The sequence below is a fragment of the Mytilus californianus genome, unplaced genomic scaffold (genome assembly GCF_021869535.1).
Source record: "Mytilus californianus isolate M0D057914Y unplaced genomic scaffold, xbMytCali1.0.p SCAF_4, whole genome shotgun sequence".
NCBI lineage: Eukaryota > Metazoa > Mollusca > Bivalvia > Mytilida > Mytilidae > Mytilus > Mytilus californianus.
In genome coordinates, this window is record NW_026262690.1 from 124190679 (window position 1) to 124217547 (window position 26869).

The 26869-nt window shown below is 32.8% G+C and overlaps 2 protein-coding genes across 2 annotated transcripts; one reads left to right on the forward strand and one right to left on the reverse strand.

Moving 5' to 3' along the window:
• Positions 1-26869, forward strand: LOC127739317 (heat shock protein HSP 90-alpha-like). Its single transcript, XM_052250986.1, has 10 exons — positions 1-126; positions 13361-13438; positions 15251-15767; positions 16451-16662; positions 17415-17639; positions 18650-19006; positions 23487-23634; positions 24414-24682; positions 25355-25688; positions 26499-26869. Exons 3-10 carry the CDS (start codon positions 15251-15253, stop codon positions 26600-26602), a joined length of 2166 nt encoding a protein of 721 aa, XP_052106946.1. The 5' UTR covers positions 1-126; positions 13361-13438; the 3' UTR covers positions 26603-26869.
• LOC127739320 (piggyBac transposable element-derived protein 4-like) lies at positions 20551-21864 on the reverse strand. The gene has a single exon (XM_052250991.1). It carries the CDS (start codon positions 21844-21846, stop codon positions 20605-20607), a length of 1242 nt encoding a protein of 413 aa, XP_052106951.1. The 5' UTR covers positions 21847-21864; the 3' UTR covers positions 20551-20604.

Here is a 26869-nt window from a genome sequence, read left to right on the forward strand (position 1 = left end):
GAATGTTCTTTTGATTTTGGTATATAAGTTAAGGCTTATTGTGAATATAGATCATTGTAGAAATAGTACCGTTAGTTATTTAATAAAGTTATAAAAGGATTCCGTGTTATTCTGATTTCGCCACAGGTATGTTTTATAGATTTTTTAAACATATTGTATTAATAATAATAATTTTATTTGCAAAATACACCCATATGGGTCAAGCAAACACAAATACAAACATATCTAATACAGATAGTGAAGAATTACAAATATAAACATAAAAAAAAAGTTATAAATGCAAATGTAACCTTTGATGGACATGGACCTCATTTTCGCAATTCTAAAGATTGCTTTATAAAGTCACCAACTTCTGTCACCGAAAGCTCAGATTCAGGATTTAAAACATGTAAAAGTTGTTTTAGCTTTAAAACTGGTTGATAATTTGTATAATCAGGGTTTATATTATTTATCTTTAAAAATAAGCAATCTCTTAAAGTTGAGTTCAGTTTGCAATATAGAAAAAAAATGGTATTCATCATCAAGTTTATTACAAAGTTTACTAGAAAGTTTACATAACCTTTGATCTCTGGGTACATTTATATATCTTCCCATTTCAACTTCTAGGTTATGGTCACTAACTCTTAATTTAGAAATTAATTGTCTGGTTTTTAAATTTGATTCTTTTAATAAATAATTCTCAATTTTTATCTCAGATTTTATTTGACTATATAGAAATATTAATGATGAATGACATTTTGGAAGTTATTTGTTTTTTTGTATATTTTCCTAAGAACTTTGTGATAGCTTTGTTTTTTATTCTATTTAAATTGATTTGCAGAATGCTATCTATAAAAAAAATAATTTTAATTTTATGAAGCAAACCCCTTAATAACGTTATTAAAAACATTTTATCAATGACTTGCCAGAGTATTTTATAAGTGAAGTCCCTATTACTTAATGATAAAACCATTGAATTGCTTATTGTATGACGATTTGGTCCTTTTATCAACATCTGCTAATGGACTGCAAACAATACTGAACATCTTGGAAAAATTACACACTCGGTGGTGTTTAAGAGTAAATCCCAACAAAACAAAGGTTCTAATAGTCAGCAAAGCAGTCAGACACATTTATGAAAAAACAAGTTGATTAATAATTATAAATATCTTGGTTTGCTCTTTATTGCATCCGGGTCATTTTCAGATTATAATAAACAATTAATTTCCCCATAGGCGACAATGATAGCCTTTTTCGAGATACAGACTTTAGAAAGCTGATTTTTTTTAACGAAACCTTGCTAGAATTAAAGAAAAGTTATTAGGACAGTATTTTTTGGTCCAAAAAATATAGGTTCGCGTTGCTTTTCTTAGCGTAATTTGTACTTATCTCCCATGCCTATCAATTTTGCACTTAAAAATACGTGTCTCATCCTAGCGTTTAAAAGACATCTCAGTTCCGTTAGGGCTAAGGAAAATAATTTATTTGGCCTTTGGTATAATGCAGAATGCACGAAATTAAGTCTCTAATTACAAAAAATAACGGGCGCACATATCAACCAATCAGGATTAGCTATACTCTTAATTCTGAATACCATGTTATGCTCATAAAATGGCTGCGCCCATAAAATCTAATGGTGTATTGTAACCTTCATATGCTCACACTGAACTTTATAAAAAGTCTTTGAAGGCTTATATTATAAATTGTATAAGATTTTGTTATCACTTAATCCAAGCATGAGTACCATTTTACATGTAATTGATCATACCATAAAACCAATACTATACGGGTCTGAAATATGGGGAACTTTTAACCCATTTTCAGCCAGATTCAGAAATTGAACTTTACCATTTGATAAAATCTATTTCAGTTTAAAATGTGAGCGACTACACATAAAATTTAGTAAACTTGTTTTAGGTGTTCATAATAAATCAACAAATTTTAAAATTGTATTCGAGCTAGTGCGATTCCCATTATATTATGATATAAATATATCTATGTTGAATTACTGGTATCGCTTGGACAATCTTGATTCCAGATTTTCTCTTCTCAAAGTTGCCTATGTAGCATCACACAATCGTTTTCATTAAAAAAAAAACATCTTGGTGTGGCTCTATGAAGTTCTTGAAATGATCCCAGACATCAATCATATAGCTTTATCATCACAAAAAATTAAAAGCTTCAAAGCTGATATGAAAAAAAAATTAAAATCATATTTTATAGACTTATGGCACACTGAACGGATGAAGTATTCAGATGGTAAACTTAGAAATTATGTTACATTTTAATCAAATCTTGGAAGAGAAAAATATCTTTCCGTTATGGGGAATTTTGAACAGAGACGAAGCTTAACAAAGCTCAGAATTTTATCACTCCACTTAAGAATTTAGTCCGGAAGGTATAAGGGTACTCTCCTAAATGACATATTGTACTCGTTGGAGATGTGAGGGATGAGTATCATTTTCTATTTCAATGTGTTACATTTAATGATGACCGCATTCCTCTATTTCAAGAAATAGCTCAAAGTTGCCACAATGTTCTAAGTCATAACTCAAGAGATAAACTGATATGGCTTATGAACATAGAAGATAATTCAATTCTCACTGCTGCTGGTAAATTTATTTCTAAAAATTGTTAATGGTATGGCTTGCTTAATTGTCTGCTTCAGACACCAGGAGGACTGTGTAAATAACACAGCTCCTTGAGCACCGCCCCTTGGTAGTTGCAGTAGGTTTCCAAAGTTTCCAAATCTGAGAAACAAATTTAGAAAATCTCTTTACCTGGATCATGACAAATGAAGATTTAGACTTTAATACAAATTTTAGTCTAAACCTATATAAAAATTTCCAGATTAGACAGGAAAAAAGAAACACAAGTTAAGATAAACAAAATGGAGTTATTCCTCTTTGTACTGGCTCATCATGTTTCCATATTTGTTCTTAATCGTTTTTAATTTTGTCGAGCCTGCGACTTTTGTCGCAAAAGCGAGACATAGCGATCCTACATTCCGTCGTCGTCGTCGTCGTCGTCGTCGGCGGCGTCCACAAATATTCACTCTGTGGTTAAAGTTTTTGAAATTTTTATAACTTTCTTAAACTATCCTGGATTTGTACCAAACTTGGACAGAAGCTTGTTTATGATCAAAAGCTAGTATCTAGAAGGAAATTTTGTAAAAATTTATTTCCTGTTTTTCCGTATATTACTTATAAATGGACTTAGTTTTTCTTCCAGTTAACATTACATACAGTCTGCAGTTAAAGTTTTTAAAACATTTATTATATTCATAAACCATCCTGGGTTATTACCAAACTTGGACAGAAGCTTCTTACAATCAAAAGATAGTATCTAGACGAAAATGTAAAAATTGCCTTCTTTACCATTTGTTCATTCAATAAATTTATGTTTCAACTCTTTTATAAATCTATAGATTTGATTGCATACTGTATTCATTTTTTACAAGCATAACTTTTTTCATACATTTCAAAAGTTTTATTTCATTAACTGTAAATCTATTATTTGCATTCCCCTATCACACTGAAAACATAGACAACAGCAAAAGAAGGCGAGACACTGGTTTCCGCGGAACCCTTACGAATTTTTAATTATTAACAATCAGTATGTATGTTAATTTAGATTGCATGTGTTGTTTGTGTGGATAATGTGATTTGTGTTGATTTATATGCTCTATTTAGGCCTTTTAATTAGGAATAAAAACATTTGATTTGATTTGAGTAGGGAAACCTACACTATTCACAATAACTATTACAGCAGTATGTATATGTTATTTGCTGTGCATAAACTTGGACTTTTGTTACATTTATGTTTGTTTCTCTGCATCAGATACGAGGAGGTTTGTAACAATCCTAGAGCACCGTCCCTAGGTACCTGTTGCAGCTAAACAATCAATTATATCTATACATTTCCAGCAAAAATATAAAAAAAAACAACAAAAAATCCGTGCAAATAAACTCAAGTGAGAGAATATTTGCAACATCTTTGGAGTAGCAACTCTTAAATACTTTCATTTAACATATAATAGCCTGTATCACTTTAAATTAATATTTTAGGCGTATTATATGAATGTCATGTCTGATGTGTATGCCCCCCTGGAGACCTAATTTGAAAAATGAAATATCTGATCTTATCGTATCAAGCTGCGCCCAGACGGGAGCATATTATTATCATGTTGTTAGATATCATCGGTTTCCCGGCACAGTGCAGTTAGATTCATCATTGTGTTAAATCATGGAAGTATTATATTGACAATATAATACTTCCATGGTTAAATAAAACACAAAGTCTAAAAACTATTTCAAACTTCCCTTTTTCTTTGTGTTTTATTCCGAAGTTATTTTCCACATTGAGAATAAGAATAGAGGGCGCATCATATGTATTATATTGTATTATTATACTTCATGTTAAAATGCCAGATTTTGATTGGCTAATACGAGGGAGATAATTTACTCTATCCCATGGCTGAGCGGGAGACAATTGTTTTAATGTCACCCTCTCGTGCAGACCAATCAAAAATCGATAGTTTAAAGGACAATGAAATTAATTTACATCAAATAATTAAAGACAATACTCAATTTCTACGTTTTGGCTCAGAACTTTTTCATAGACTGTCAAAAAAAAAAAAAAAAAAAAAACATGCTTCAATTCTGTTGATTTTTCTAATACGTATAACGTTGTTATGTACGTGACGTCATAGTAAACTACTTAAAATTTAATATTCAACAGAAAAAGACAATAATAATAAGACATTCAGTATTATAAATTAAATAACACATAGCTGAGAGGGTGATAGAGCAGATTGCTACCCCTCGAAAAAACATTGTCAACCTGGCTTCGCCTCAGTTGACAATGTTTTCTCGGGGTAACAATCTGCTCTATCACCCTCTCAGCTATGTGTTATTTATATAATGTCTTATTATTGACTAAAATACTTCAATCATTGTACTTGATTTATATGCTCTTTATGGACCCTATAATTTGGAACATATAAAATATTCTATTCTATTCTATATAAACTACTGTTTATATTGTAAAATCATATGAACACATTAAGGATGTACTTAGGTGAGGTTTTGGAATTTGTGTCAGATGTTCGGACTCCTTGGTTTTTTCCCTACGATACAAGGTAAAATATTTTGCCGGTCCGTGTAACAATTATCAATTCAAAATTTCAAAACGTTTTCAAATTTTAGTTTTTTGAATTTTTTATCAAAGTTTTGAAATATCAAAATTCCAAATTTTTAATTTTTTTTTTTAATTTTGAAAATTTCACCAAATAATTAAAACTTTAAAATTTTAAACTTCGTTTTAAAATTTAATAGTTTAAATATTTTAGCAAACTTTAAAAATACTAAACTGAATGTACAGTTTTGATCATTTCGCTTTTTGAAAGTTTGAATTTTTTTATTTTTTATTAAAATATAGGAAAGGGGGAAAGGACTAAAAAGTGGATACCTGTTACAAGTGCGAAACGGAATACGAATGGAAGGAAACGAAATGAAATTTACCAAAACATATCAAAACGAAAACAATATTTTCTGAAAAACTAAATATAATGAAAATTATAAAACAAGAGGCTAACTTGTGACCTACCGAATTACTTATTACCGGGTTTGTAATAACACGAGCAACACGACGGGTGCTACACATGTGGACGTGTTGCTCATGTAATTAAAACTGAGGGCACGCATCAATAAAAATGCCCACAGCTCATATGGATAGAATGGCGCTGTATGTACAGCGGCAACTATTACATGGATATTCAGACTGAAATGTTTATGTGATATGTTTATGTGGTATGAATTCATTTAACTTTCAGAAGACAATCACGAATTCCGCGAAAAGATGTTATCTTCTTTGGCCCCTAAACTAGGTGACGTCCTAGGTATGCTTCCGCCGTCAAACGTAAACACCGGGCGTTTTCTGGCTTCTTGGCCGCTTCAGAATGTAATTAAATTTGATAAAAAGAAGATTTCTAGGTGCAACATGTGAGTTTTTTTGCTTATCATTGTAAATATTGCATGTCAATACATTCCGCAATTCAAAATGTCGGCTTCCTTAGTTACAGACAAGGAGATAGAGAATTGTACGCTTACTGACATCCAATCAGAACCACTGATACAAACTAATTGCATTAGAATTAGCATTATCCTGGCTCCAAACTTCTAATTATTGGTCTAAAGCTTCAAGACAGCATGTATAGCGGATAAGCAGTGTAAGCGGCAGATACTTATATAAAAAAAAATCCAATCCACAACCTCTCACATTTAAGGCGATGTTCATTACGACACCACTGATTCGGTATTTCAGCTACCGTATACCAATACTGGACTTGAAATCAATAATAAAAGGCAATATATGATCGACATGAAATCGATAAAAGACTAAAGATGATCGTTCAAAATGTACGTTCAATGATGCTATCAGCCGATATGGATGCAGATAGTAAGAAGCCGAAAAGCAAAATAAAAAACTGACTTCAAATTTGAGGGAATTCACCTGTATTTAACCATTTTTGTTGAATCAGTATTACTTAACATACATATTTACATGTATACTCAATCTTACCACATTATTCGGCTTACTGCGAGTTGGTCAGTAATTTTCATTGTTCTCCTAAATTAATGGGTACTTTATCAACCAAGTGACGTTTGGACAAAAGTGTAGAACAAACACAATTGTTAAATGGGAGTAGACTATCCAATCTAGAATTCCTTTTGTCCATTACGACCAATAAATTCGAACTTCGCTGTTATCCTATGATTGACTGTGATAACCAAATAGTTCTAAATAAATTATCTGAAATGCTTAGCTTCTATTGGAGATTTTTTATTGTAGGTAAGGTTAACCTGATTAATGGAGTTTGAAATAGGTTCGGATTTGTTTTTTTTTTTTTTTAAATAGTTATACCTTAAAAATTTCAGGATACTGATATATCATATGAAATAAAGCCTCTTCTTTAAATATTGATTTTGCCATTAAAAATGATTCAACACTTTTTGTTCTTTTTATTCCCACGAAGTTAAGAATGACCATAATCAAAGTGTTTCTTTCTTTTTTTAAATTAAGTCTCAGCTCTTTGGAAATATTTATTTGTTTTATTCAATTTTCTCCGCTTTGATGCCCGTCTGCCTCTTGTTTTATTTTTTTTACCTTGATTGGTAACTAAACATGTTCATTTAGTTTTGTTTCGTTTCGTTTGATTTTGTTTTTTTTTTGTTTAATTTTCTTTTGTTTTGTTCCCCCCACCCCCCTGCTACTTCGCAAGTATAATGGTCTAATTCATGACTGTCCATCTTATGCTGAATACTATACATATTAAAGGCAAAAACTATTTCCTTAAATTTAACTTTAAATTCAGCGTTTTACATTGCCCTGGTTTTTCGAGAGCAAATTTTAAAACGTCCTAGTTTTTTAACAAATGGGCCGGGTTTTTTTAAAGAAAAAATGTGAATACGAAAGAAGGCATTCTTTGCATTAAACACTTTTTTTTCTAGATTTCAACTGTTATCTATAGTGAAGAAAAATATTATATATTCCCATGAAGTCACATATATTTCAATATTGATCAAATTTAACCTTTTTCGATTTAATGTTAATTTTCTGTACTGAAAATAGTTTACAATAACCTTGCAGTATTACGATATATAAGAAATCTCTGGGTGCTTTTTAAAACGGCCTTTAGCACCGATCACAGGGGATTCATAGTCTTTTCAATTCAATCTCATGCTAACTTTGTACCAGATATCAACCTCAATGCAAACGACATTCTGTACCAGCATTTTAATCAGCCTGATCATTCCATCGTTTCTATGACAGTTCGTATAATCGAAAAAATATACCCACAAGACTAACAATCCTCAACTTGCAACGCCTCTCCGTAGACAAAAAGAGGACTACTGGATTCGACAATTGGGAACTGCGACACCATATGGTTGCAATGACAAAATTGATGGTATAGGTATTCTATCTAGTCCTTCCTGTAGCTCGGTGAATGTGATGAATATTTTCAACTCTACTCCTCGACGTAGACGCAGTCATGGTCATCGTCATTATACATCACCTACTTTGCATGATGTCTCTATTAATGACTTGCTGCCATTTATACAAAAGCCGTTAGGTATTCATCACATTCGCACGAAACTGTATTCATTACCCCTTTCAAAACTTCATTCTCTGTTCAATTTATGTTTGGAAACCACTGTTATAAACCCTCATTCAAACCAATACAAACTTACAGCTATTATTTCGGATATTGCAAGTCACAAACTTTTCAAACCAGTTCGCATTGGAAAAGATGAAAAAGAGAAAAGATCTTTTCTTAAACTTTCCTTTGCCAACAAAGGTCTCGATGGCGTCAACTTAGGCAATATCCTTCATCATAAATTAGTTCAGTCGAAAATACCTCCTTATTTTAAAGATCAGTCTGTACCAATAATTTCTTATACCTATACCAAACCAATTGCAACTAAAATTTTCAATTACAAACACATTTTGCAGGATCTCAACATTGACGACTTCAAGTCTAAACCTCCTGATTGCACCTGTGCTAGTTCCCAATTCACATATAACCCGGCTGGCCACGTTATTACCGGAGACCTCAACATTGTCGATAACACTTCCCTGCGAAATTTGTTATCCAAAGGTCCGAAATATCGTGAGCCTAAATCCATCAATTGGAAATACAACTTCAAAATACTGATGGATTCAGTCGAGGATTATGCCAGGCAATGGGCTAAACGGGAGAAAGAAGACGTAGATACTCTTTCCGAATGGATTAAGGCTGTGAGGTCGTTGATACAAATCCGAATTAAGAAACTAAATGGGCATATCAATACCCACGCTACATCAATCTTTAAAGACCCAAATGTTGCAAAACACTTGTCCTACCTCCATGACAAATATGTTGTTGTCCCCGCAGATAAAGCCCCAAACAACATCGTTTTTGTGTGTAAATATCATTACATAAACTGCTTGATAAATGAATTAGGTATTGACAATTCACTTGGAAACTCAACATATACCCTCACGACACTTACCAAAGAGGAAATCCTAGATAATCATAGGTCTGTTCTATGTTCCTTTGGAATTTCAACCAAAGACGAAGAACTGGATCTTCCATCACTGTATTGGATACCTAAACTACATAAGTGTCCTTACAAACAACGGTATATTGCTGGGTCTTCCAAGTGCTCCACGAAACCTCTTTCTAAATTATTAACATCTATTTTATCAGCAATCAAAGCCGGGCTCCAAAGTTATCGTGAAACTGCCTATTCTAGAGGTGGCGTGAATCAGATGTGGATACTAAAAAATTCCAGAGATCTTTTAGAGTACATACAATCTAAGACTCTCTCATCTTGCAATAGTATTAAAACATTTGACTTTTCTACACTTTACACAAGTATTCCCCATTCCAAACTAAAAGACAAATTGAAAGAGTTGGTATTACTTTGTTTCATTAAAAAGAATGGCGAACGTAGATACAAGTATCTTGCCTTGGGGAGGGATAAATCCTACTTTGTAAAGAATCACTCTGATTCAAACAAAAAAGTCTCTGAAACTGACACTATCAAGATGCTTGATTTCTTGATTGACAACATATATGTTACGTTTGGAGGACGTGTTTTTCAACAGACTGTCGGAATTCCAATGGGAACAAATTGTGCCCCTCTTCTTGCCGACTTGTTTCTTTATTATTATGAGGCTGACTTCATACAGGAGCTTCTTAGGAAGAGAGATAAGAAGTTAGCAATATCCTTTAGCTCTACGTTCCGCTATATAGATGATGTTCTCTCACTAAATAATACAAAATTTGGTGACTATGTTGAACGAATCTATCCCATCGAACTAGAGATAAAGGATACTACAGATACAGTTACGTCTGCCTCATATCTTGACTTACATCTAGAAATTGACAATGAGGGTCGGTTGAAAACAAAACTTTACGACAGAAGAGATGATTTCAATTTCCCAATTGTGAACTTTCCATTTCTATGTAGCAACATTCCAGCAGCGCCTGCATACGGAGTATATATCTCCCAATTGATACGATATTCCCGGGCTTGTGTTTCCTATCATGATTTCCTTGATAGAGGATTGCTGCTCACAAGGAAGCTATTAAACCAAGAGTTCCAAATGGTGAAGTTGAAGTCATCCCTTCGTAAATTTTACGGACGCCATCACGAGTTGGTTGACCGTTATGGAATAACCGTTTCACAGATGATATCGGATATGTTCCTTATGTCGTAACTACAATACCCTTCCCTTTTCACGAATGTGACTTACCGAATTAGACTATTTACCGGATTTGTAATAACATAAGCAACTCGACGGGTGCCACATGTGGAGCAGGATCTGCTTACCCTTCCGGAGCACCTGAGATCACCCCCAGTTTTTGGTGGGGTTCGTGTTGCTTAGTCTTTAGTTTTCTATGTTGTGTCATCTGTACTATTATTTGTCTGTTTGTCTTTTTATTTTTGGCCATGACGTTGTCAGTTTGTTTTCGATCTATGAGTTTGACTGTCCCTCTGGTATCTTTCGTCCCTCTTTTGTATTTACAGTCAATAATAAAATTATTGATACATATATTACAGAGGCGAACTCATGAGTTTTAAAAATAGGGATAAAAAAAACTTAGGAATAGCAGTGAAAAATAAAATAAAAATAATATAAAAACAAATTTTCTACTAAAAAAAGAACTCCCCGCAATAAATTAGATTACATTAACAAAATCCTCAATCCGCCCATGTACTATTTCCCATTAATTTGACAATAACATTTAAAGTGAATGGAATATTCAATAAAAATTTAAACAGCACTTGACTGCATACGCCCAAGCGCTTTTCTGTATTTACCTACATCCGGAACGCTCAAAGCTGAATATTTGGAAGCCAAGTAAATATAAGAACCGAAACAATTGAAGAGGTGTATGGTCAAAAGGGACATTAAAAATAGCAAAATCCATCTAAAGGAAACTTTGCCCGAGGGAGTTGAAACCTGAGTTTCTTTATAATTTATATATAAATGGCCTATTTTAAATGATTGATTGTTGGTTGCCAGTGGCAAATATCAAGTTTCATGAATATTCAGGACGATAACAAATTAACAATAAATACAATAGGTATGTCCTGTAATAGAGTCCGTTCAGGATGAAGGTCGGCAAAGTTAGATCGCCACTGGAAAATGAGGGTATATTGGATAGGGACAGAAATTTTGCAATCAACAAACCACTCAAAGAGTTGTTGTTACGGTTCGTAACGTGCAGAGAGCGTGGAAATCTCTCTACACGCCCCATTCTGACTGGACGTGGCTGCGTACTTGTTTTTTGCTCAAAGTTGATTGTCGCACGATAACTTACAAAAGTGCAAATAACAAATACGGAACTTGACTATCCCTTATTTCAAAAATCGAATATCCCGTTTCCTTTTATTCGCGATTTAAAAATAGCAGTAATCACAAAGTCGACAAGTAATTTCTGCATATTGTTCATTTAGTTAGAGAATCAAAGTGTGTCAAAATCAGGTCTTACTAATTATTTTTTAGACTTAAAGAAACATATTTCTCTTTTTTATCCTGTAGATCATACAAGAGAGGGGCGAAAGATAATAGAGGGACTTTCAAACTCATATGTCGAAAATAAACAGACAACGTCATGGCTAAAAAGAAAAAGACCAATAGACAAACAATAGTACACAAAACAAAACATAGAAAACTAAAGACTGAGCAACACGAACCCCACCAAAAACTGGGGGTGATCACATGTGCTCCAGAAGGGTAAGCACATCAATCTCTACATGTGGCACCCGTCATGTTGCTCATGTTGTTACAAACCCGGCAATAAGTATAATTCGGTAGGTCACAAGTTAGTCTCTTTTTTTATATTTTTTATAATATTTAGTTTTTCAGAAAATATTGTTTTCGTTTTGATATGTTTTGGTATATTTCATTTCGTTTCCTTCCATTCTTATTTCGTTTTGCATTTGAAACAGGTATCCACTTTTTAGTCCTTTCCCCCTTTCCTATATTTTAATCAAAAATAACTTGAAAAAAATCAAACTTTCAAAAAGCGAAATGACCAAAACTGTAAGTTCAGTTTAGTATTTTTAAAGTTTGCTTAAATATCTAAACTTTTAAATTTTAAAACTAAGTTTGTAATTTTAAAATTTTAATTTTTTGGTGAAATTTTCAAAATTTAAAAAAAAATTAAAAAAAATAGAATTTTTATATTTTAAAACTTTGATCAAAAATCCAAAAAACTAAAATTTGAAAACGTTTTAAAATTTTGAATTGATAAATGTTACACGGACCTTTGCCCCATAACACCCATTTATCTTGTCATATAAGACTTAATAGCTCATAAAAGGTCATTTACCAAAAATTAAGCAGATTCTTGATTTCTTTTCTTTTGATTTGAGACCCAAATAATACCAATGCAAATATAAGGTAAAAGTCCGAGTCAGCCTTTTACCGCCATATTTTAAAAATCAAATATATCAAAAAGTAGCTCCATAACCCACAGGGGTTTGTTACAATTTGCCGGGTTTACTATCCATACGAACCCCGAAAAAAACCCTGTGCATTACCTATCAATATTTTTAGCTTATTTTGTTCCTTAACTAATGCTTTTCCGACTTATAGCATCAATTTTAAATTCTTTATTTTTTTTTAATTTCACCTTAGTACATCCTTACGAGAAAGAAGTAAACATAATGGGATCAGGAAAGTTAACTAAAAAAAATAGAACACAAACATAAGAGAAGCGGTTTTTTTTTTGGGGGGGGGGGGGGTCGCTCGGGGGCGGCACACTAGGGGCATGCCCTCTTCACACGATAAAATAAAAAATGTCATGATTTTTTTTATAAATCTTCTATTATTTATATTTATGTTTAATAGTAATGTTTTTTTTTGTGTGTTGTTTAAAAAAGCAAAGTTATTTTTTTTAGAAAATAGTAGTTCAGAAATGTACTTTCGATTTCATATTCATGAGATTTTCGTATTCACTGGAAAAATATCGGAAAATTCCGTGTTATGCTCTTTGTTCCTTTCTATTGGTCACGAATTTGATCGATGACTAACGGGTTTTACCGAAACTCGAGAAAGCGGACGAACATTCTGGAAATTAACGTCACTTCCGTAGAAAATTCTTGAAGAAGGCGATTAACTACGGTATATTACGCTATCCGGTAATGTAGTCCATGCATGATATGAGATAGAATTGCTCTAGAGTATAATTTTCTCTTAACATTTACATTTATTCGATAAGCTTTTGTCATTGATTTACTTTCTGAGTTAAATTATTATTCACGAATATTAATATTAATTTTTTAACATCGCAATATTCTTACTCAATATCTGTCTTTTTAAGCGTGGTCAAGCCACAAGGAACTTCATAAGAAAACCGGCGTAGACGTACTTTCCAGAGAGAACACCATACAACGCCACGGTAAGTTTAGACATGTAAAAAATATCTAAGTCAAAGCAACAAATTCAAAGCTGTTTTTTTATATTCACAATATGCATAGTTTTAAATAAAAAAACAGATCATCAATAGAAAAACATAAAAGGGGGAGAGAGATATAATAAAAGAATTGAAACATGATCGCATGGGTTAAAGCCGGACATGAAATAATGCATTAACAAGCAACAAAGTAATTTGGAGTTATTATGTGTGCATTTAATAATATCTTTTAAGGAAATATGATAAATTGTATAGTTTTCTTTATTTGGGAAAAAAAAATGTAATTCATTATTCAGAAAAAAAAGCAAAATAATTTTTAAGATTAATTGTTACGACACCCTCTATTTTTGTGTTTTATTTCCATTATTAACAGAGAAAAAACTGAATTTCCATAGTACTCCAGTTGCAAAATGAAAAATATGAAATGGAAGTTTCTGGAAGGTATCGGGTCCGTTCGCGCCCAATACACGTTCGCACCCTACACGTTCGCCCCCCAGGTCCGTTCGCACCCTACACGTTCGCACCCTTTTTTTAATTCAAAAACCTGATAAATTTTTAGATGTTTTGTAAAATATTTTTATTTTCATAAATAAAGATTCAGGAATTTTTAAATGAAATATTGTTTTAAATTGATTTGATGATTTATTATTAAATGTTAATTATGTATGATTACTGCTAATTGGTATTTATACACAGCCTAATATGATGTTATTGTTGAGTGTTTAAAAATCATGATTGTTGTCATGGTTGTTTTAACTTGCTTTAAATGTAAATACTGCATGTATTTAGCTTGGTATGAGTAAAACTTTGAAGATTTTAAATAAAAAACATGAAAGATAGCTTGGCTCCTTTGATCTCATGTGTGTCAGAATCTCACTTTATTCATAAACAATGAAAAAAAAATATTTATAGCAATACACTATCCAAAACATGATTACGAATTATTCAACACATAAAAAAAAAAAGTTGTCAGAATCCCATTTCCTTTTGAAACAATAAAAAATAAATATTTATAGCAATACACTAACCAAAACATGATTAAGATTTTATCAACACCTAAAAAAAACGTTGTCAGAATCTCACTTTATTTAGAAACAATGAAAAAAATTATTTATATATATATATAGATATAGAGATATAGATATATAGAGAGCAATACACTTACCTAAACATGATTAAAAATTATTCAACACAAAAATAAAATACTGGTCGTCAGAATCTCACTTTATTAAAAAACAATGAAAAAAAAATGTTTATAGCAATACATTTACCATGACACAAAAAAAACCTTGTCAGAATCTCACTTTATTTAGAAACAATGAAAAAATATATATTTATAGCAATACACTTACCAAAACTCGTTTTTAAATTATTAAACACAAAACCAATAAGAATTGGGCGCGAACGTGTAGGGTGCGAACGGACTTTGGGTGCGAACGTGTAGGGTGCGAAAGTGAAAGGGGGGCGAACGTGCATGGGGGCGAACGTGATTGGGCGCGAACGGACCCGGATTCTTTCTGGAAGTGGAAGTGTCTAAACATCGAATTTGAAAAAATGTAAATAAAGAATAAAATTGGTTGTGTACAAAATTTTGACATTTAGTGACCCTCTTCTAGATATTTTGGGAAATAAGCATAAAATTTAAATAGCCTTTCAATTCTTTGAACGATACTTGAAAAAAGGGGGAGGGGGTCGGCCCTTACTCTGCTAAAAAAGTCTGAATGAGAGAAAAAAAAACAGTTGAAGCAAACTTGTTTAGTGTGAAGGTTTATAACTGTTAGTGTTAACAATTTTCAGATGCCAGAACCAGAACAAACGATGGATGAAGGAGAGGTTGAAACTTTTGCTTTCCAGGCAGAAATTGCCCAGCTGATGAGTTTGATCATCAATACTTTCTATTCCAACAAAGAAATCTTCTTGAGAGAATTGATCTCCAACTCGTCTGATGCCTTGGATAAGATCAGATATGAAAGTTTGACTGATCCTTCAAAACTGGACCTTGGAAAAGACCTGGAAATCAGAATAATACCAGACAAGGACAACAACACACTGACCATCATTGATACTGGTATTGGAATGACCAAAGCTGACCTGGTCAATAACTTGGGTACCATTGCCAAGTCTGGTACTAAAGCTTTCATGGAGGCTCTTCAAGCTGGAGCTGATATTTCTATGATTGGACAGTTTGGTGTAGGTTTCTACTCTGCCTACCTTGTTGCTGATAAAGTAATTGTCCAGACAAGGAACAACGATGATGAGGAATATATCTGGGAATCAGCAGCAGGTGGATCATTTACAGTCAAAACAGCAACAGGTAAAGAGAATTTTGATCAGTTTGGGGACCCAAACTACATGGAGGGTCTGATCTTGGGTCCTGCTTATTGCTTTGTCAGATTCCCATATCCTGTTTATCATTGTATTAATAACGCTTGTAATTTCACGTGTCCTGCCCGACTTTGTTTCCAGTTATCACACTTACAAAATATCGGCCAATCCCACATCACGCTCATAACTCCAATGAGACCCACTACATGTATGCAATAAACAAATCTTAATTAAACCTGGTATCTGAATTCTGAGGAGCATTTAATAAAAGGTTTTTAACGGTGGGTAAGTTTAATCTGGATTCGATTCCCAGGGAGGAATTGTGTATATACCAACCCACCGTTACAAAACTTTTCATTAATTGCGCCACTGATTTTAGACGTTGATACCGTGTGATTTGGGGAACATTTGAGTCATGGTTTCATGTTCAGGAAATGTGTAATTCTTTAAATATCAGAATCATGTGTAATCAGATAATTCATGTTACAAGAAATTTTCAAAAATTTCAAAGCAACATTGTGGATTTTTTTTAAATCGTGAGAGTTTCTTCGCTTTATGTCGTTGGTCCTTGTCTTAATTTTGAGCTCTAGATCTGGTTCTGACATTTTGGATTAATTTGCATCACCATAATATTGTGTTCATGAATTCATAATCATTGAATTTTATTTCTAGGCGAGTCCATAGGTAGAGGTACCAAGATTACACTTTACATGAAAGAAGACCAGGCTGAATATTTGGAAGAAAAAAGAATCAAAGAAGTTGTGAAGAAACACAGTCAGTTCATTGGTTATCCAATCAAATTATTGGTAGAGAAAGAACGTGACAAAGAAGTATCTGATGATGAAGAAGAGGAGAAGAAAGAAGATGAAGATGAGGAGAAAAAGGTAATTAAATGTGGAAAATGTTTTACACTCAGTGATATTGTTTGCCTCAAATTAAAGCCGAAATTCGGCTTTTTCCCCTAGAGAAAATTCCCAATTACTAAAAAAAATGGCTTAAAATTCCTCCCAAAAAGTTTTACATTTTCCCCAAACAGTGATGGCATTGGTAGTAATGATTGTAAATATCGTATTCATGTTATTATTTTGATATTAGAAAGCACTTTTGAGATCCGGTTTTCTGATCAGAATCATCATGGTGTTTGTAACACATGTGGTTTTCAATGCATTAAGTACCATCATTGCTTCTGTTTCTTTCCCCTCTTAGAAAAGTACCTTTCAGGTTGAAAATGTCTGACAACCAAAATATACATGAAAAAACAGTGCAAAAAAGACTTCAAAGGTCGGCAAAAAATCGGAAATGTGTTTAGAATAAAATATACAAATTTCCCAATTTCAATAAAAAATATGCATTTTTCCCAATAAAAAACGGTAGAGGTAGTTTTGAAAAAAGACAACAATATCACTGACACTGGATTAATAGAATGATTGCAAATGTTCGCCCTTCACAATAGTCTATTTTCCACTTGTAAAAATTATATACTGTCATTCTCAGTCCTTCCACCATATTCAAGGTTGATATGTTGCATATATCAATGAATAGTTTCTGCAGTTTATTGATTATAACTTTTGAATTTCTTAAAAAGATTTTAGTTAAAAGAGTGTATGTAAATTCTTAACATAAATCCTAATTCCAGGATGACAAACCAAAAGTAGAAGATCTTGAGGAAGATGATGAAGATGAGGACAAAGATAAGGATAAGAAGAAAAAGAAGAAAATCAAGGAAAAATACACTGAAGATGAAGAATTGAATAAAATGAAACCAATCTGGACCAGAAACCCAGATGACATTACACAAGAGGAGTATGGAGAGTTCTATAAATCCCTGACCAATGATTGGGAAGATCATTTGGCTGTCAAGGTTTGTATTACACTCTCGTCATTTTTTTTACATTGCCAGTAGAAGTAGTGTCTTACTAAAAGAACAATTCTATAATTTCCCTGAATTCTTAATTATTGTTTCAAGTTCCAAGAATATCTTGCAGATGATACATGTACCATAGAATTTCATCAAGTTTGGTTTCCATTTATGATGAGGTGGTGTAAAGCTACCCCAAATCAATCCATTTATACTGCTATTTACATGTACATGGTTTTAAACTTTGGTGAATTGTGCAAACTTTATTTATATAATACAAATATTTTGATTCCTATAATATTTAAAGTAAGCTCACATGTTGTATTTGAAATTCATAACTGAGAATAATAATTGAACTTTATACTAGTAAACAATTTTGCATTTTTATGCCCCCACCGTAGCAGAGGGGGCATTAAGTTTTACCCTTGTCCGTCCGTACATCCCAAAGATGGTTTCCCTTCTCTAACTTGAGTTTGCTTCAACCAAATGTTATGAAACTTATACACAATGCTTATTACCACAAAACACAGATCAAGTTTGAATTTTGGTGGTGTCACTTTAACTGTTCTAGAGTTATGCCCCTTTCCGTTCTCTAACTTTAATTTGCCTCAGACAAATGTTATGAAACTTATACACAATGCTTATTACCACAAAATATAGATCAAGATGGAATTTTGGTGGTATCACTTCTACTGTTCTAGAGTTATGCCCCTTTACAAATGGAAAAATTGCTGAATTTTTCTTTTCTGTTTTTGAACTTTAGTTTGCCTCAACGAAATGTTATGAAACTTATACACAATACTTATTACATTTCTACCACAAAACTCAGATCAAGTACAAATTTGGGTAGCGTCACTTTTACCGTTCTTCAGTTATGTCCCTTTATAACTTTATATGATTTGCAAGCGGGGCATCATCTGTGTCTCGTGGACACGTTCCCCATTTATTTTTTTCAATGTGATGTCCACACAGTATTTTTTGGTCATTGAAATTCTTGATTTGATTTCTTGTAGCATTTCTCAGTAGAAGGACAGTTGGAATTCAGAGCTCTACTATTTGTTCCAAAGAGAGCCCCATTTGACATGTTTGAGAACAAGAAGAAAAAGAACAATATCAAGCTGTACGTGAGGAGAGTATTTATCATGGACAATTGTGAAGACCTTATCCCAGAATATCTCAATTTTGTTAAAGGTGTTGTCGATTCTGAAGATTTGCCTCTCAACATTTCCAGAGAAATGTTACAACAGAGTAAAATTCTCAAAGTTATCAGAAAGAACTTGGTGAAAAAATGTATCGAGTTGTTTGATGATATTGCAGAAGACAAAGACAACTACAAAAAATTTTATGAACACTTTGGCAAAAACCTGAAGGTAGGTTTTTTTTTTTTATATTTTGCAACAGTTTCAAGTAGTCTCCTATATTGGCCCGTGACGAGCAGATTTTATAAATGGCAGCTAAACCCAAGATCAAATTGGCTGTTAGGCCAGTTAATTTCATATACAATATATAATGTATTTTCTCACTATTTTAAATTGCTGTAAATTTCATAGAGAACAATTCAATTTTAAGATTGAGTTTTCCTGCTCAACCAGTGGAAATATCTTAGCTTTTTTTTTTTTTAACTCTGGTTTTAACTAAAACTTATGCACTATTCCTGCATATCTGGAAAGAGGGCAAACCAAGAAGCCATTATTTTCTTTAACACTTTCGCTCCTGAATTAATTTTTTTTCGCGGGATTTGGTGGCCGAAGTTTATTTCCTCGAGCTAATTCCCCGACCGGGTTTCATTTTGCAAGGTTCTACAGAAAAAAATCGTGATTACGGAAATCGTCGAATTTCAGCAAACGACAGTAAATTGGTCGTTCATAAGCCACGTGGTGAAAGAAAAGTTTGTTCTCCAAGGGGGGTAAATGCCATTTTGTTGATTGACTGCGATTTAAAGCAAAATTATTCTACTTTCCCGTTGAAAATTTGCGTACGTACGGAATTTTTTCTACCTCGGTACTGTTTAAATGCGCTTAAATTACGTTTGAACCAATTTTACTTCAAACAAGTGTCATGCAAACGAATAACAGTCATACTACTCAAGTTCCTTATCCGTAAAAAGTATTCCAATCGATGTCTTCCAGACAAAAAAATGCTTAATAAAGTGTCTGTCGTTTACGAGAAAATTGCGACCGCCATATTGTTTACATGGTTAAAGAAGAGAGACAACTCCAACAAAATCAGGAACATTAATCCTACCATAAGCAAGAGTTTGAATTTGGAAACTAACAAAATCCGTGCAAAATTGCAAGCAAAATTAAAACCAAAATATTTTATCGAGACAAACAATAAAATGTTGCAGTATTTTATCATTTTCATCCCCATTTGGTTCAGCAAATTAATTTACTTCACACAAACCATTTGTTATACTTCAGTAAATTCATATATGTACTGTACATGCTGTATGAGATAATTATACAGATCTATGATTTTTTTTCACTTGATGAAAATTTATTGTATAAACGTGGATGCATTAAAAGACTGGATTACATTCATAATTAATAGTTCAAGATCAAGATCAAGATGAGAAAAAGTTTTAATGTTGAATTTTTTTTTTAATAGTTTATAAAATTTTTGGCATCTTTTTAAATTCATATTTTTTTCATGTTCATACTTCAAAGTTTCTGTCTAGAATTTTTTTTTAACTAAAACTATTCTGCCAGTTCATATGATTTTTAACAAAAATATATGTTTAAAATGTAACATATATAACTTACAAAAATTTACAGATAAATCCTCTAGCTTGAATGTCAACACTGGCCTGCCTGCATGAATTGATATCGGAAATAAGGATTGTTTATATGTGGTAAATGTTCAGTTTTTTTTTAAAACAACTAGTCAACAATTAAAACTTTTAACAGACGTCTAAACAGCTTAAAAGTAACAGTCAACATTAACAAAACAGTTCTATCCACTTCCTTGATCAGTTGTAACAATTCCTTACAGTGTGGAATTTGGTAAAGCATTCAGGCAGGCACAGGTGTTTTCCACAATCATTACAGCCAAATTTGGTTTGTTTAACCGTCTCCTGATTTCCATTTTTTGTCCTCATGTAGCATAAATGGCATTTTGACTTCTTGTTGAAACTAGATGGCATATGTCTCTGAACAAGTCTGTTTTCAAGTGGAACTTGTGATGGTCTTCTCCTGCGGATGTCAGATGAATAGCCTGCGACTAATCCTTTTGCAATATTTAAAGTAAAGTCAAGGAATATCATTGAAGATGGATGGTTATTGCTCATGATAAACAGTTTAAAAGCATTAAATTTTGCCATTTCCAGTAGTACAAAGAAAACCCTCTTACTCCATTTGATTGTTTTGTGATTGTAGCAGTAATATTGGATATACTGGTCGGCACGGTCCACACCTCCCATATTACTAGTATAATCTGCAACCATTTTTGGACAAACAAAGTTTTGCCTAGAGAAATTGCCATCTGTATTGACTAGTCTCTGCACTTCAGATGTACTGTTGTCATGAATAGTTGACAAGACATTTACAATTTTTTTATCTTTCCAAGCTGAAGCTACAAGACATCCTTTTTGGCGGAACTTCATATCCCCACGTTGATTTATGCCTTCTAGTCGTTTACAAATTATATCAACGGGTAGTCCCCTACGGTTTATTCGGACTGTTCCACACGCTGCTGTACCATAATTTTCAAATAAATCTACAAAAAGCTCTGGACTTGAAAAATAATTATCAGTATACACATGGTACCCTTTACCCTCTAGTTGTGCTCCCTGTAGACACCTTTTGACAACATTACTGGCGAGGTGTAATTGAGGAGTTGCACGTCTCCCTGGATATATGTCTACAAACTGTATGTAGCTACTTTGAGACTCAGCTAGCATCCACACCTTCACTCCCCATTTATGTGGCTTTGCTGGCATGTATTGTCGAAACTGAACTCTACCTTTAAACGGAATCATACTCTCGTCTATAGTGACATTTCTTTTAGGGTTATACTCCTGGTTGAAGCAGGCATTGAAGTGATTTACCAATGGTTTGACTTTAAACAAGGGGTCATAATTTTCAGCACCTGGTAATGGTTCTAACTCTGAGTTTGAAAAGTGGAGGTATCTCATTATCTGTGTGAACCTGTCACGACTCATGGTTTGCGGAAATACAGGTGTATGCAAAAAATGATCAGTTGACCAGTACATTTTAGTAGATGGTTTCCTATCAACACCCATTTGGAAACAGAGTCCAAGAAAAGCGTTCATCTCTGCAACTGAAGGTCTTACCCAGGCCATTTTGTTCTGATTTGGGTGTTGCTCTTTCTGTTTAAGGGCATAGCGGTCAGTTTCATCAATCAAATTTTCAATTAGCATGTCAGTCAGGAAAAGTTTAAGGAAATCTATAGGATCCTTGTCTTGTGGCATGATCCTAGTTGGCCCTGAGATTCCAGAGGGTGTGAAAAGGTGAGGCATTCCTCGTTCATGATATATAAAGTTTTCATGCCAACCATTATGATTATGAAAGACATTACCAGCATCACCAGCAGGTCCAGGGATATCATCATTGATATCAATGTCTGAATCACCGGATTCTATGTAGCCGTCACTGTCATCACCTAAACCCTGCTGAAGTAACTGATGCTGGTATCTAGCTTCAGCTTCATCTATTTCACCTTGAGAAAAGCCTTCAAATTCGTCAGATTCATCAGACGACATTTTGTTAATCTTTTTTGACTGAACAAGTGACCCAACGGTGATACGAGACTTACCTTTCATCACTTATTTTACTTAAATTAACAGATTAAAATAGCAGAAAACACCACTACAGTGTCAGGTTACATGTCTTACTTAGTTGATAATTTTATTTTTACTTCTAAGTAAACGAAATATAAGCGAAAACAAACTTTTTACCGGATTGCATAAATTGTGTAATATTTTTCCGCCATGATTGTTGACATATTTTCCATAACGATGTCTATTTCCGGTTCAATTTAAGGTCGTTAGAATTTTTGTATTTTTAGCACACAAAAAAAGAAATTAAGGATTACATTAATATGCCAAAATTCTCGAGATTTTTATGAATTCGTTGATATGTAAAATGATCGACAAGAACTATTTTTAATTAGCTTTATTTGTGTTTGCAAATGTGATGTCACCGAGATAAATTTTACTATCGTACAAGCACCTGCTCGACATTTGAAGCATTTAAAAATAAACTACGATCCTGAAGTTAAAGCAAAAATAACCTGAAGTTTGTAATTTTATATTATAAATTTAATTTGATTCGTTGTTGCTTTGAATACTTACACTATTTTCATGAAAAAAACCGATTCAACGAGGAGTTTTTCGTTTCGCCATTTTGCAAATGGAGTCGATATTTTTTCATGTTTTATTTTCAGTTTTCGCATTTGATGAACAATATATCCTTTCAACCATTGTAAAACTAAAATTATGTTATATTATTTTAACTTTATTTACACCATGAACCGAAACCTATGGTTAGAATTTAGTATTTTTACTTTTGAAGTTGTCGTTCTAAAAATAGAATTTTAGGTATCCTTAAGGATAATTTCGCCCACAGCTCCGTGGTGCCAAAAGGATAATTTCGGCTCGCGCTCCAGGGTGCCAAAAAGATCATTTCGGTACGAAAGGGTTAAATTGTCAAATAAAAACTCGTGTTTTAATAATTTATTTTAATTGGTATTTGGTAGGAAAGTATGAAATTAATATTAAGAAAAGTGCCATTTAAAACATATTTTAAGACAATTGCCACCTGTCTTCATTATGAAAATTATACTTGTTTCTCATGATCATGGTTTTAATGCATATTTTATTTGTATTTTCAGCTTGGAATTCATGAAGATTCCACAAACAGAAAGAAAATTGCTGATTATTTAAGATATTTCACCTCCAGTTCAGGAGAAGAAATGTCATCACTCAAAGAATATGTTTCCAGAATGAAAGAAAATCAGAAAATGATTTATTACATCACAGGTAAAGATCAGTTATTGTTGTTGAATAGATACTGAGTACATTGACTTTGGGAAATGCAGATATGAAAAAAAAAACCTGTCGCATTGAATTCTAGTATATACAGTTGCTAATTAATTTCTACAAGTACAAGTTGAAAATGAAAGGAAACAATAATTGACTAAATAGTTTCAACAAAATAGTACACGATTATCTTTGTAAATTAGTTTATTATTTAAAGGAGATGTGGTATGATTGCCAATGAGACAACTTTCTGACAGAGTTTAAAAATACGAAGATAAAAGCAATTATAGGTCACTGTTATAGCATTCAACAAAGATAAAAAAGTCCGTTATGAAAATGGCCCCAACATGAAAAATGTGAAGCAATTCAAACAAGAAAACTTAACAGCCTAATTTATACAATATTATTTACGAAAAACAAATATCCACAATTTGACAAAAAAGTTATTTGATACTGTGGGTGGTATTTCTATGCTGTCAGATATTGTATGCATGAGGCCACACTTAAAAATATTTTAGTTTGCCCTAACCCTACCCATAGGTAGAGAAAGTGGGTAGGTAGGTAGGCATTTTCTTTTTTTTTTCAGCTAAGAGAAATTGAAGTGTCCGATGTTTTTTTAGTCTTCATGCCTATCTTATTAAAAAAAAAAAACTTTTTCACATCAGGACAATAAAAGATTTTGAGTAGGCAGCTATTTTCTGGGTAGGTAGGGTTAGGGCAAACAAACACATTCTTTTTTATGGCCTGAGAAGTTTTCAAGCATGATTATTTATTTACAGGTGAATCCAAAGATGTTGTTCAGAACTCTGCCTTTGTTGAGAGACTGAGGAAGCGAGGACTTGAAGTTATTTACATGATTGACCCCATTGACGAGTATGCCGTACAGCAATTGAAAGAGTATGATGGCAAAAATCTGGTCAGTGTAACCAAAGAAGGTCTAGAACTCCCAGAAGATGAGGAGGAAAAGAAAAAGTTTGAGGAGGATAAAGCTGCTTTTGAAGGCTTGTGCAAAGTAATGAAAGACATCCTGGACAAGAAAGTAGAGAAGGTAAGAAAGCTGTTAGTGGTGAAACATCTTTGAGAACATTTCTATAAGTCGGTTGACAGAATCTATATAAGAATCATCATGCCTGTCCATCACCAATGATTGAGAATTGCTTTTGAAAACCATTTAAAAGAATTTATTTGGACCACTAACTTCAATACAATCCCAGAGCTGTGGTACTTGATTGTTGGAAAAATTCCAAAAGTTTTGGTTTCTGGATGATAAAGTGAGTTGACTTCTTGAAATTGATATTGAAATTTTATTGGAATGTTTTGGACCTCAATTTAACCAATGTTATCCCCTTTATTATATGACTTTTTTCATTTTTTCAAAATTGAAACATAAACTTGCCGGTTTTTCCATGGTTTGTTTGTCTAAACATCAGCATTAAGATAAGGTGTGTTTTCTCATCATATTTATATAGTATTGCTCTAATTGGCACCAACGAACAGTCAAATTGTATGAATATAAACTCTCTGAACTACAGGTATGGCAGAAAAGTTGTATCTATTAAAATTTTGCTACTACGGAAACAATATCATGATCTCTTGTTGCATACCTGTGAAAGTATCGGTGCTAGATGAAATGCTAGTCGTCGTCTGTATTATGTCGTCACACAATTAAATAAATTATATTTTAAGAATGAAAAACTAAATTCTTGTCTCTTTCACACAGGTAACAGTTTCCAACAGACTGGTAACTTCCCCTTGTTGCATTGTAACAAGTCAATACGGTTGGTCAGCTAACATGGAAAGGATCATGAAAGCCCAAGCTCTGAGAGATACCAGCACCATGGGTTACATGGCAGCCAAGAAACATTTAGAAATTAATCCGGAGCATGCAATTATCAAATCGCTGAAAGAAAAATCTGATGCTGATAAGAATGACAAAGCTGTGAAAGACTTAGTTGTGTTGTTGTTTGAAACGTCTTTGTTAGCATCCGGGTTCTCACTAGAGGAGCCACAGAGTCATGCCAACAGAATTCATAGAATGATCAAATTAGGTTTAGGTAAGTTTATTACCCAGTAATTAAGTGTTCTCAGCAGGGCCTTTTAGCAAATTGGTAATGTGATGGTATCTGAAGATTGTCTTGTACTGTAATTTCTAGAAACAAATTGGTATTTAAGAATCCCCTGTCTACCTGTATGCTACGGTATATGAAATTTGTGGTGGGAAACCTATACATGGTTTGTTCCTTTTTTCCAATAATTATTTCAAGTTCATCTCCTCTAATATTAAAAATAAATTCAGGAGTTGAATACTAAGTGATGTGTTAATTCTAAGATGCTGTTCTCTTTAAAGATGAACCTATAAATCTGATGTATTGAGAAAAATAACTATAATAAATGATTACAACTAAAAAAAGTATTTGTTCATACAATAACGTACAAATGATCACGAGTGAAAAAAGGAAAACCACAAGTATTCACATACAATGATACTTCAACAAATATGAAAAATTGAACCACAATCTGATTGAAATACAGATCCCCAGTGTCCATGCTTTGTTTACAAGAATCTGACAATGCTCTGTTCTACCTTCTGTATCGTTAACTAAAAGGAAAATATCAAAAATACCGAACTCCAAGGGAAATTAAACCTGTGAAGGTATATAATTACCACAAGATTAAATCAATCAGGGAAAACCATATTCAGAATATTTTCTTAAATATTTATCACTAATAAATAAATCAAATTAACAATAATAACAAAATTAATCAAATGCCTCAAGTTAATTCATATCGTTGCACAAGAAGCAATTTTTTGTATCCCTGTCTTAACAGATTAATATTAAATGGAGTTAATTTATATTTTATAGGAATTGATGAGGAAGATGTACCAGTAGAACAAACAACAACAGAAGAAATGCCACCATTAGAAGGAGACGAAGATGATGCATCACGGATGGAAGAAGTCGATTAAATAAAAGAACTGTTTTAAAAAGAGACCCACCATTCTTACATCATAAATCATCATTTTATTGATATAAAAAAATCATGTGCATTTAATGACAATTCAAGTCGCAAAAATATCGGCCGAGACCACTGAAGTCAATATTTGTTAGTGATAAAGATTTATGTATTTTGTTTCAGTTAAGAAAAAACTCATTTTTGTCTGTGATCTTCATTTTTCATTGTGGTTTTCATCCTTTTATATGAAAAAAATGTTAATAAAATCCTAAAAAAATTG